Raw genomic sequence first — 13,196 nt, forward strand, 5'->3', positions numbered from 1 at the left:
GCAACAATGGAAGATACTGAATTTAGCTGTCTGAAATGGAAACCCAGACCTGAAGAACTACTCTGTGTGGCTCGAAAGCTTGGCTCTCTCACCAACAGAAGTTGGGCTAATAAAAGATATTACCTCACCCACCTTGTCTCTGTAATATCCTGGGACCAACACAGCTACAACGGCACTGCATACAACCATTTCCACCTGGAATTCTTGTACTTTAGTCAGGTGTTTATACCACAACTGACTTGTAGTTTCCAGTGCTCTGGTGACTCCTTTAGGACCTTGTTCTCCAATCATTATCCACAAAACTCCCATTGACTTTATGAGAGCTTTTCGTTCACAATACTGAAACTGCAGGACCAAACTCTTGCTCTCGGGTATTGTAAACTACTACATATGTTACGGGCCAAGTAACAGCTGCCTAAAAGGGCATGCTGGATGGGGAAGTCAGTAAAGTTATTTCAGTGTAAGAATAAGAGAGACAGAATCATGGCCTGTATTTGCTTTTACACAAATATCCTTGTATCCTGTTAGTTATTTAGGATCATAAGAAGATTGGTCTGTAGCAGGAAACTGAATTGTTGAAACTGTTTATCCACAATGGGTGCCTCTGAACCAGTAATGAAATCTATGTGTGTTAGTGTAGACTAGAAAAAACAATTTTCAATGCTGTTTTAGAAGCTGTGATTGAGACTTAATGGGTTGGTTGTTCCATTTCCTAATACCAGTCAGGCTATGTAGCTAGAGATGGAAAAGACTTGTGCTAGGTACAAAGTTCAGATCTAATCTGAACAACCTCAAAGTTTGCGGGTGTTTGGATGTGGGGTTTGGTTTGGCCCATTGTAGAGAGAGGAGAGGTGCAAAGTTTGGATTAGGATATGAACCTTACTAAAAGGAGGGACTGTATAGATCCAGAGTTTTACTCTGAGCCCATCTCTAGTTCTTGTTTCATCCATCTGCCAATGCAGAATATAGACTCCTGACAAAGGACTTATGCACAGTTAAAGCATATACAGTTGGTCTTTGCCAAGAGGAAGCAATTTTATAATTATAAGTGAGCCTATCTATACCACATTTTGTGTTACTGTTACATACATACTCTGGACTTACACTATGTGTAACTACACTTCACATTGCTGTTACATCGCATACATACTCTTGGTTTATACTCTTTATTGGGCTGTAGGACCACATGTACGTTAATGTCGGTATTTTCACATGAATTGGTAATATAGTTGTTCCTGTTATGGCCCAGATTGTGTCAAACAGGAACAGACCTACACTGGGGGTGGTGTGAAGCTGCACTGTCCCTTGCTTTTCATACAAATCACATCACCCAATGCAGTTATGTTAGAATACTGAAAGAATAACAACCCAGACGTAAAGGGCCTGTTCAACCTTTCCTTATTCATGTAAGGTTTCAGTTTCATTGACTTCTGCGAGTCTCCTCACATCAGTAAGGTTTGATTCAGAAAGAAAGCTACATTTCATGCTGCTATTTTTAGGTCTTGAACTCCTAATATCTCATTCTGTGCCAAGGCTTATGATTTTATGATGTTTCTGTTGTAAGAGCTGAACTTTCCACTTCCCCCAGTGGTGGCCTGCCTGATTTCACTTGTGGGATCTGACCTACTTGCCATGCCTTTTTTTAAAACAAGACCAAAACCCTTTTGATTCTGCAAAACTGAAAAATTAATGTTGATAATAGTTAATAAACAAGAACTCCTTTACAAAGTATATCAGAGCTATGTACAAAAGCGCCATCTATTGGAGAGCTCTCTAGTGCTGTTACTTCACTAATTTGCATCGTTATATTAAAAGTGCCTTTGACCCACTGTTAACTCTCAACAGATCCACCTGTCTGCATTTTGCCAGTTAAAAAGCACAGATGGGGACTGGGGAGTGCTGTGGCAGAGGGTTGCAGGAGTTCTGCTTGAGTGGGGGAGCTCAGGAGCTCTGCAGGAGAAGAAGGCAGGAAGGAAGCCAACCATGTACCTCTCTCATCCCATAAATCCTACAAAAACTGGGCAAGGAGGGTGAATCTTCCAGTTAGTAACCTTGCTAGGTGATGTGCCAAGGGTTATGTACCTTACATAAGGAGAGACTAATTACTCGATTAAAATACCGTGTTCTGGAGAAACTTGTTGCCTGATCGCTAAGGAGAGAAAGCTGTTAGCTCGTGGCCATAATTACATTGTTGTAAGAAACTGCACTGTGAGGTAAACCAGGTCAACATGGATATTAGCTAGGATGCATTTTACTAATCCAGAAGTGAGAATATGGACTTGCACCCAGATAGTACTTGTGCAGTTAGATCAGAGATATCCGCATATAAATGCAAAAGGATAGTATCTGGCTAATAATGTATTAACTTTCATTAGAGATTAGTTAGCACTGGCTGCTGTATTCAGTTAGTCTCTAGTTATTTTATCTCTTTCCATTTAATTTTCCCTTTATTAATTCCAAAACTGTCAGTAACAGCGTTCTGAAGTCTTTTATATAATAGCATTTATTAGTATAAGATATATTTTAGTTCTGCTTCACATCATAGTTTTATCTTGGGTTAAATCATATTTTTTTTCCTTTTTAGCATCATAGACAAAGAAGTGTCATTAATGGCAGAAGTTGATAAAGTTAAAGAAGAAGCCAGTAAGTAGAAAACATACTAGAGTGCTTGTGTGTGTTTTGGAAGAGTTGGGAGAACATGTGTTTTTGATTCTGCAGAAAAACTAAGTAGTAAATCAGTTCCTCTAGCAGCATTACAGCATTGTTTGTTGTATACAGGGCCTCTGGTATTCTCTACCACTTCCTGAACAAGTTCTGTCTAAAAGAATTGTGCACCAAAGTTTAACATATTTCCATCCCTATAAATTCAGCTGGAGTGTTAACATGTATTAGTTAAGGCTCCATGTCTGCCATGGAGGTCATGGATTCCGTGACTTTCTGTGACCTCCATGACTTCTGCAGCGGCCAGTGCAGCTGGCTCCAGGGCTGCCTGAGCAGATCAGACAGCTCCTGGGCCAGTCGCATCAGCCGTTGCTAGAGCAGTTTGAGTGTGGGAGGGGCCTGGAGGTTGGGGTACGGTGCGGTGCTTATGTTGGGAAGGGGAGCTCCCTGAAAGCATCTGGCACGTCCCTGCAGCTCCTAGATGGAGGGGCCAGGGGGCTCTGCGAGCTGACCCTGCCTGGAGGCACCGCCCCCGCAGCTCCCATTGGCTACAATTCCCTGCCAATGGGAGCGGCTCAGCCAATGGCAGCTGTGGGGATAGTGCGTGGAGCCCCCTGGCCTTCCCTCCCCTAGGAGCTTCAGGGACATGCCAGCTGCTTCTGGGAAGCTGCGCGGAGCCCGGTAGGGAGCCTGCCAGCCCAGCCAACCCTCTCCCCCCTGCACCAGCAAGGGTCCCAGGCCATGCGCCACCGCTGGCTCTTCCCCCCACACACCAGCGGCGCCCCTGCACCACCACCCCCAAAGAACCCCTGGCCCAAGTTTTCATCACAGGTATATAGGACAAGTCATGGACAGGTCACTGGCCATGAATTTTTGTTAGCCGCCCGTGAACTGTCCATGACTTTTACTAAAAATACCTGTAACTAAAACATAGCCTTAATAATAGTCAATAATGCAAGGATGTCAGAATCTAAAGCTGGCTGCAGAATTCCATATAATCATGAAGTCACTCTTTTGCTTTGGAACTTATTAACCCTTCAGAATATTTGGATGTGGTGACATCACTAATTCTCTAGTGTTCTCTATTTATATGGCACCTTCCATTCTGAATGACTCAACACACTTTTTATAGACTAAGCATCCAGTCCTGCAAGCATTCCATGTATGGAATCCCCATTGATGTTAATGGGAGTTTCGTCTGCACCAGGCTTGCAGGACTGAGTCCCGTATACACACAGCCAAACCCCTTCTCTTATGAAAATGTCCATGGGATTTTTAATGACTCTGAATGGACAGAAGTTCAGTTTTTAAAGTATGTTTCTGTTCTGAAAAGTGACTAAAATATGGCACCTTCTTATGACAGATCAGCCCCTGTGTGTATTCAGAAACATATTGTCTGACTTTAGTGACATATATATTTTAATGCTGATAGCACCCTGTCACACACATGGAAATCATTTTATCTGCCTTGGAGGGTTGAAGAATCAACCCAGTTAAGAGTTAAACCTGGGATCCCAAGTAATCCAGAGTTTTCCAAGCTGAGACTTAACCTACTATTACAGCTTGTAGAGTGCTTCTTGCATTTTCCTTTCTCAATCCCTGCACTCCTTTGCTAATGGTGAAACAGTTATATCTATCTATCTCATTCGGGTCACTATAGTACTATATACATGGCTTCTAATATATGAAGATATATAGTGAAATATCACGCAATACAGCTATATTTGGCTTTACATCATTTTTAAGGAGACAAAGTTGTAATCATGCTCATGAATTTAAAAGGTATCATAAAAAACAGATGTTGATCAAAACCTGTTTTCCTAATTATCAATTGAGGCAAATCTGATCAGAAGCATTCCAGACTTTCATCTAACTTCTGTCTCTTGTATAGGTGCTATCTAGATAGGTATATTCTGGTGGGGGAAAAGGTAACGCGCACCAATCATTTAATGGGACACTGCAGCAGCAGTGGTATACCCCACATTAGAAATCACACTTTTAAACCAGCTCTAGTGGGAGTATGTCTAAGTAAGGACTAAAAAGGCTGAGCAGTGAGCTCAGGATTTGTCCCAATATTAGTAACACAGGAGGGAGATTGTCTGTCACAGGTGAAGATCCTATTGGTCTTTCACTGGTTTATAAACCTAAAGCGCTATGAGGGAGGGTCACAAATACACATGTTCTTGAAAGCTGCATTTGTATGTAGATCTCTTGAGTTAGCTGACAGGTGTTTAAAACAACAAAAAATCTGTGTTTTCAGATAAGTTCCTTGTGACTATACACGTGTGGAGGCAAAAGAGAAGAAATTATTCTAGCAAAGTTTGACCATAATGTACACTTAAAATGTTTCCTATGAGAGATCTTCTAACACAAACGTGAAAGACATGTGGATTTGGAGTTCTGGGGGGACTTTTTTTTTAAGATAATGATAGAAACAAGCCAGCAGTTCCTTGGTTACCTGCAAAGATTGTTATAATCACCTGGAGGGCATGCTCCTGCTTCCAATTAAATCAATGGCAAAATTCCCATTGATGTCAGTGGAGCAGGATCCAGTGCACAAATAAAGCCACATTTTAGAAATCCACCGTATAGCTCTGATGTTATCAGAGGGCTACACATTCATCTAGTCTGAGGCTAGAATCCACTTTTTGGGTTAAGTAAAACTAGTTATATTATACAGAGATACTAACCTAGGATGTACCTATTGGGTTCGCGCTGCATTAGTATATCACTTTGGATTCAATTCTCTGCTCTCCCATTGACTCTATACGTGTGCTTGGACAGGTTTCTGTGCCTTTCTTTAAATTGCAGCTTCTGCTGTCGCTCAGGGCTATTGTGAGAGGTCTGTAAAGTGCTGTTAGATCTTTGGGTTGCTGTTATTACTGAAAAGTGTGTAGTATTAATTAATAATTATGTTATTATTTATCTTCACATCTTTCCACCACATGGGAGGATTATTGAACTGATGATCATTTTTAATATTTCTATAGGTCAAATTTCCCAAACTGGTAACCTTAACAGTGTGCAAAAATAGGTATTTGCATGTGCATCACATGCCAGTGTGCATCTGCAGCTGTGGAATTTGAGCACATGATTTGGACAGTCACTTTGAAAAATTTGGTCCTGAACCTGTAGGGACAGCATAATTAGCACAATTTAAAATAATCCTTCAGCAAGGAATAATATATAAGCAAGGTGATCACTATAAAATGTAGTGACTTGTTTAACAAACCAACAGGGATTCCCCATGTAACAACGCTGGAAGCCATATTCCACATATGGCTAAGGATGATGGGTGGAATGAAAAAATCAGCTAAGGAGCAAAGTAAAAGGCCACCACTTATCATAACTATCAGTGTGCTGCACTGTCACAGAGCCTTCCATCTGAGGACCTCAAAGCTCTTTACAAAAATTAGGGAATTAAGTGACACAAACCCTCTGTAAGACTTGGTCATATTACACCTCGTTTTAATGATGGTATAAAGGAGGCACAAAGAGGATAAGGGCTTGTCTGCATGGGATGTTAGTGTGCAATAAAATAGGGTGTGAACCTTAAAATACAATAGCTGTCCCACACTAATTCCCTGCATGGACGCTCTTATTCTGCACTAAAAGTGCTTTGTGTAGATTAATTTTGCTAAACCACAAAAAGTCACTCTAAGTACAGAGTAAGAGTGTCCACACTCTAAAGTCATATCCTAGCTTATTACACAATAACTTCCCTGGGTACATAAACCCTAAGTCCCAAGGTCACTTAGGAAATCTGTGGCAAAGCAAGCATAGAAACTAGGGGGTAAATCCAGCTGGTGTAAATTGTCAGAGCTCCATGGAAGTCAACCAACTGTAACAGTTTACATCAGCTGAGGATGTGTACCAAGGTCTCTTGGCTCCCAGTCCTGTGCATCAGCCGTAAGAACACTATTATCATTATTTAACATTTAGATTTCACCTTTCCTCCCTTTGCATAAATGCAAACCCCACCATTTCCCTACTGCTGAATCAGATTTTGCAAACACATGGATCATCAATGTTTAGGTAACTGCAAATTTCATTGTCCTCCACAATTTGTCATATTACATAATCCTAAGCATTAAGAAAGAGTGGGCCACTGCTATTGTGGTTCATAATATTTTTTTCTAATAGCAGATTAGGGAGTGTAAAATAATAATTTCCTTATAATGTGTATACAACATGTGGAGTCTTGTGTATTTAATATTTTTCATAAAAATCTTATGCATTTAAAATTTGTTACATAAATGGAATATGGCTTCATTAGCTAAACTGCATAAGAGCATAATCTGTACTTGAAAGCAAAACCATAACTCTTAGAAATTAGACAAACTATATATAACAGAATCTTTCAGAAGGGGATAAAATGGTCACATCTGAATAAAAGACATCATGCACCGGGTGTAAAACTGTTGGCTCAAGTCACTTCCTGCATCTCAGCTGAGTCCTCAATGATTTTGTGCTTTAAAAAAAATAATTGGAAAAAGCTCAAAACACCATGTGTACCATCTGGTTGTCTAAATGTTGAAGAGCAGGTTTAACTTTGGGTGGGGATTTTGATTTTCTAACAGCATATCAATTTCATATCTTTCTTAACAATAAACGGTTAAGTTAAATCCTTTGATTTGGATTAATCGGTGCAGACAGGGTCATATGGATGGAAATGTGCTTGCCATGTTGTGTGTTTTCCATGTGTTGATGTACAATGTTAATGTACAGAGACAAGGTGGGTGAGATAATACCTTTTCCAAGCTTTCCAGCTGCACAGAGCTCTTCTTCCCAGACCTGAAGAAGTGCTCTGTGTAAGCGCAAATGCTTGTCTCTCTCTCCAACAGAAGTTGATCCAATACAAGATATTACCTCACCCACCTTGTCTCTCTACTATCCTGGGACCAACACGGGTACAACAATGCGGCAAATAGTGTTAATGAACAGACAGTAACGAGTTAAAAAGTGATTATGTTCCTAGCACTAATGTATTATCCTTTTTGCTTGGCAGTGGAAATCTTGACTGCTCGTCAGAAAAGAGCTGAGGAGCTAAAGAGACTGACAGACTTAGCTAGTCAGATGGCTGAGACACAACTGGCTGAACTCAGGGCTGAAATCAAGGTTAGTCCACCAAGACACTTCCATTTGGATGTGTGCTCTCTTTACATGGAGACTAAGCCTGTGCTGCCAACATAACTTTGTATCCCTATTCTGTGCTATAAATGCTTAGGACCAGAACGTTGCTGACCATTTGTGGGTGTGGCAGGGAGGAGCACCTGCTCAGGGCAAGCTTCTGTACTTCTGGCCAATGAATAGAAACTAGTATGGAGGCGGTCCAAGCTGCACCCTATTAAATAGTGTAGCAGGGGCTTCTGCTATGTGTGCATCCCAGAGTTATTAGTCCCAATTAGTTGCGGCCCATATTGAGCCTGTAAGCTTAAAGGTTCTTCTTGTATTGTGCTCTGAAGCACACCAACTCAGACTGCAGGTGACAGCTTCGCTGAGATTGCCTTGGCACAGAAACTGACACTGGGGGTGATGTGACATCAGGAAAGAGGCCATCCCTCCAATAATGGTTGCTGAATGGTTGCTACTGAGGCTTTTTGGACTGTAACCAGTACCTTGAAGTGCACTTGTAAGTGAACAGGTAACCCCCAGAACGGAGTATTGCTGGTATATTATTGTAGCACACCAAAATACCTTGCTCTCTCCCCTCCCCCTGTGGAGGCGTATGCAGCGACCAGGAGGGGCTACAAGTTGGAGCTCTGTATAACCCCACATGTCAGAGCTCTCAGGGAGGAAGCCAAGAGCCTTATTTCTACCCTTTGGTACCAGTCACAGAGGAGGAAGCAAAGCTACAGAAGGGCATTCCCAGCCACTTCTATCAGGTTCTGCAAGTGAGTCAACAAAATCTTTCGGCGGAAATCAAAGGCCGCTGAGAGGCCTAACAATCATGAGGCCACTTTGGGCCTGATTCCATTTACACAAAGGTGCATTTGTACTGCTCTGGCATTGAAAAGGGGCCTTAAAGTGAGTGTATTGTACAGAGTAATGTACACCTACTTTAAGGTCCCTTTACGCTGCCAGAGCTTAATACAGGATGGGAAACTCCTCCTGTTTTATCTGCTCAGATTCTGTGCAGAGAGCCTGAGCACTATGGATGACAGACAGCAGAGACCATACAGTGACCTTGGGATAATTAACATTAGGGTGATTTCGTCACCATCTATATAATGAAGTGGGCTACATTAGAATGTTAGCCAATGTTAATTTCCTTGTATTTTTGTAGCACTTTGTGAGCGAACGCAAATATGATGAAGAGCTGGGTAGGTCTGCCCGGTTCTCCTGTGACACAGAACAGCTAAAGACCCAAATTCAGCTCTGCGGAGAAAGTAAGTTCTGGTGATTTTCAAAGTAAGTGCTGTGTGAATGTAGCAACTACTTGACTTCTCTGCACTACCATGATGTCAAGGGACCAGATTCAGCCCTGGCATAAGAGGGAGCAACTGCACTGATTTCAGATGATGTGTATTGTTTTTTGCAGAAGCTAAATTTGGTGCAAGGTATTTTACACCTGTCCTTCTGAAATTTACTGAGATGCTCACAAACCATTGTCTGCTTCAAAAGTCATGTTCCCTGGATGCAAAATTTGACCTCTCTGATTTCTCATTTATGTCGTGCAAGACTTTGTATGTTTTTTTAAAAAACAAATACTTCAATGCTTTTCTCCTCCCGCCAGCCATCCGCCTCTACTCCACCAGCCCCAGCACTCATGAGCAAACAAAAACATGGCATGGTGGAGGAAAAACGATTTCAGGAAGAAAACAATTTCCAGCTTCAGGTTTCCAAGGAGTTACTATAAATAGCAAGAAAAACAAATCGTGAATCTGCCAGAATGAATCTTGTGATTCCATCGCCTAAGAATTGTCTCCCTCGAGTCACAAACAGTTTAAAACACAAGAACACAGGAATTGCTATTGCAGAACAGTCTGAGGGATCCATCTAACCTAGTATCCTGTCTCTGTTAGTGGCTAATCCCAGATGTGCTGGAGGAAAGCATGAATTTCCAAATAATGCATCTAATTGGGCACAGTGATCTTATGGTAACTATCTCATGCCCTAAAGCTTAAGGATTTGGAAGTTCTTTAATTGTTATCCTACCTAGTGTAACCACAGCTGCTATTGATGTAATATATACTTGTTTTTTTAATTTTACTAAATATTTCCCTAAATAACCTGCAGCTGCAGTGAATTTCACAGGTTAATTATTTTTATTTAGGCCTTGGCTCATCAGTGCAGTTACCTAACTCTAAGCACATGAGTTGACCCACTGAATTCAGAACATTGCAATCTGTAGGGCTATTACTCTTAAGGATAGTGGTGAGACAGTAGGGCATTGGACTGGGACTCAAGAGATCTGGACTCAATTCCTAGCTCGGCTGGAATAGTCAGTTCCTCTCTCTGGGCCTTTTGTCTCTCTCCCGTCCTTTGTTTGGCTTGTCTATTTAGAGTGTAAGATCTTCAAGGCAGGGACTGTCTGTCACTGTGTGTCTGTACAATGATAACCATCATGGGACCCTAACCAAGACTGGGACCTTGAGATGCCACTGTAGTACAAATAACAACTAGTAATGTGCTTATAGGTAAGCATGTGCTGAAGGGCTTTGCTGACTTGGGGCCTTTTTGCAGGAACAACTAACACAAGTTTGTGCAAAGTAAGGAACTTGTGGGGTTTGAGCAGCCAGGGAGGGTAAGCTGCACAATCTGACAGTGTAAGACAGGCATTAGTGTGAAATGAAAGCAACAGGAATGATATACATCTGTGAGTGATGGACATTGGGATTTTAAAGTGTTCCAGTTGCTCTCTCCCCAAAGTGTAATCATCTCTATAAGATCACTTTAAAATATAACATCTTCATTGTACTATTTCTTTTTTTTTTTTTACAATTTTCTGAAGGAAAATATGTATTTTCTGTTAAAAAGTAAGCAGCCCACTTTATGACAGGCAGCTTGATGCGTGCACTGGCTTCCACACCAGCCTGTCTGTCATAAAAAAGACAGAATGGTAGAATTCAATGCTAGTGCAGCTCAGGTCATCCTCTCTGCTTACAAAACAAAGACCTATATTTCACTGTTTTGCTCTATGCAGTTCAGCAATATGGAGTTAGCAAAAATAATGTAAGAGGTCACCTAGTGGAGGGAAATAAATAAGAGATTAAAAAAACACTACCAAAACTAGCTAGTGCTTGGTTTGTAAATACACTTAGCATTAGGCTGCAACCTCTTTTTTCATCCTAGTGGTGGAGAGATGGGGAATCCTCCCTGAATAATGTTGAACATTCGATAAAACTATGTATCTGGCTGGAAACTTCCTTTCTCTCTGGACGCTGAAGACTGTCCACCATCTCTTGCTTTTGATGCATATTTGCATCATGTGTGCTTGTAAGACAAAGTGGGACAAGGAAGTTCTGTAATCAGAAGTCAGAACAGAGTGAGGTTGGGCAGCCATAATCTATTTACAGCACCAGAGCCCTTTCTGAGACTGCTAATGGACCAGAAACTCAGATGGCTGAAGACCCTATGGAAGTGCTATAGGAATCCAGAACTGAAGAGTTGATTTTAGTGAACTTTAAGCCTAAATCTGTAAGTGTTTGAGATGCAACCCTTTGAACTGGGTGGTAGCAGAAGTGACAGAAACATGTGAGATTGTACAGTGGTAATTCCTCAAGTAGTTTTCCAATGGCATATATGAGACGAGTTTGTGGTCTCCATCAAGGTAGTAGTAGACAAGTGTCCATATCACAATCAGGCCTTTGGGTTGGCAGGATCCCTATAGAGGCTAATTATTGAATGAGCCATGGAGACTGGACTATCCTCTCACTCCTAGAGATGGCCTTTGCAACTTGCAAATCAGAGTAGAGGCACATTGTTGGGGCATAATAGGGAAGCTCGCATGGCATGGCTGTTATCCATGCTATACCTCTTCTGTGGAAGGAGTCAAAACTCCACTCAGCAGCCTTTTATCAGCATGAAATGCACTTCAATTTCCAGGCCAAATTCTGTCCAAGGTGTAAAGGGAAACAACCAGCATTGGATTATCACATAGACAAAGTAGGCATGTGCCTAGGGCCCAAATTCAGGGAGGCAGCCCAGGGCCTACCGAACAGCCATGCAATTCATGCATCACATCCAGGCTGGCCATGCTCTGGATTCACCAGGACTGACTGCTCATCTTGCTGCTACTTGTGGTGTTGCTCACCATGATGGAAGGGTAGCTGGCCAAATCTGAATGGCACTACAACCCCATGAGCCAGGTAACAACGCCACTCACTCAAATTTGGCCCAGCCATCCCTCCACCATGGTGAGCAGTGTTCCCTCTAATTTTTCCCACCCATGTGTGGAATGCATTTCATTATGTGCACCAATATGGAGGTGATGTCTGACACATCACCTCCATATTGGTGCACATAACAGTATTCATGTGGTGTGGTTCAGAGTGTGGGAGGGGGCTCAGGGCTGGGGCAAAGGGTTGGGGTGCAGGGATGTGAGCGCTCTGGTTGGGGGTGCAGGCTCTGGGGTGGAGCCGGGGATGAGGGGCAGAGGGTTGGGTGCAGGGGTGAGGGCTCTGGCTGGGGGTGCGGGCTCTGGGGTGCGGCTGGGGATGAGGGGTGCAGGAGGGTGCTCTGGGGCTATGGTGGGGAGAGAGGACCCTCAGCTCTCTCCCCCCGCAGCAGCACTTGGGCTGGAGAGGAGAGGGCCCTTTCTCCACTGTGGCAGCTCATGGACCTGATTCTGAAATGACTCCACTGAATTCTGGTGTAACTGAGATAAGAATCTGGGCCTTGTGTTTTGGTGCTGATGATGTACCTGATAATAGAGTGTTTTTCTTTTGTAGTTTCTCATCCAAAGAACAACTACTCCTCAAGAACACCATGCAGTTCTGTGCTGCTGTCAGTGACTTCGCATGTGGCATCTGGCAAGCAAAGTACACACTCCCGAAAATCCTCTAGTCACATCAAGAACTTTGACAGTAAAACGGCCAGCACTAAAATGCCAAATCATCTTATTTCCAATCCCACAGAATCCTCTCCCCAAGTAACCCCAACAAATAAACAGGTGAGAAACTAGAAACGAGCTAGACTGAAGTTCAACAGTCACAAACTCATGGGAAAATCTGTGGTATTCCAAGTGAACAAAATCAAACCAAATACCATTCTGCAATACATCACATGCAATTCGCCATTGACAGGGATGGACAAAATGAACTAGTAGATGGTTTCCAAATCCAGTTTCATGACTGTGTGGAACATAGGTGATGGGAGAACATCGGAATTGCCGTACCAGGAACAGATCAATGCCCTGTGACCACTACCAGTTGCTTCAGAGCAAGGTTTTCAAAACCCTGCATGATACCTAATTGCCCTATACTATGCTATGGGGAAATAGTGATCAGCTTATGCCTTCAGGACCTGGTAGATCTTGAAATTTGAAATCTGCCTGATTTCAAGAGAATTATATTATTTCACAAGTTCAGTAG

At 42.3% G+C, this 13,196-nt stretch overlaps 1 protein-coding gene across 4 annotated transcripts in view; it reads left to right on the forward strand.

Moving 5' to 3' along the window:
* SPATS2L (spermatogenesis associated serine rich 2 like) overlaps nt 1–13,196 on the forward strand; it is a 146,268-nt gene that overhangs the window by 131,249 nt on the left and 1,823 nt on the right. For all 4 annotated transcript variants that reach the window (XM_073306331.2, XM_073306330.2, XM_073306332.2 and 1 more), the window contains 4 exons: nt 2,585–2,643; nt 7,670–7,779; nt 8,948–9,050; nt 12,555–12,775. In XM_073306331.2, the coding sequence (XP_073162432.1) occupies nt 2,585–2,643; nt 7,670–7,779; nt 8,948–9,050; nt 12,555–12,775 (493 nt within the window). The remainder of the gene's footprint in view (nt 1–2,584; nt 2,644–7,669; nt 7,780–8,947; nt 9,051–12,554; nt 12,776–13,196) is intronic.

This window comes from Lepidochelys kempii, chromosome 11 (genome assembly GCF_965140285.1).
Source record: "Lepidochelys kempii isolate rLepKem1 chromosome 11, rLepKem1.hap1, whole genome shotgun sequence".
Taxonomy (NCBI): domain Eukaryota; kingdom Metazoa; phylum Chordata; order Testudines; family Cheloniidae; genus Lepidochelys; species Lepidochelys kempii.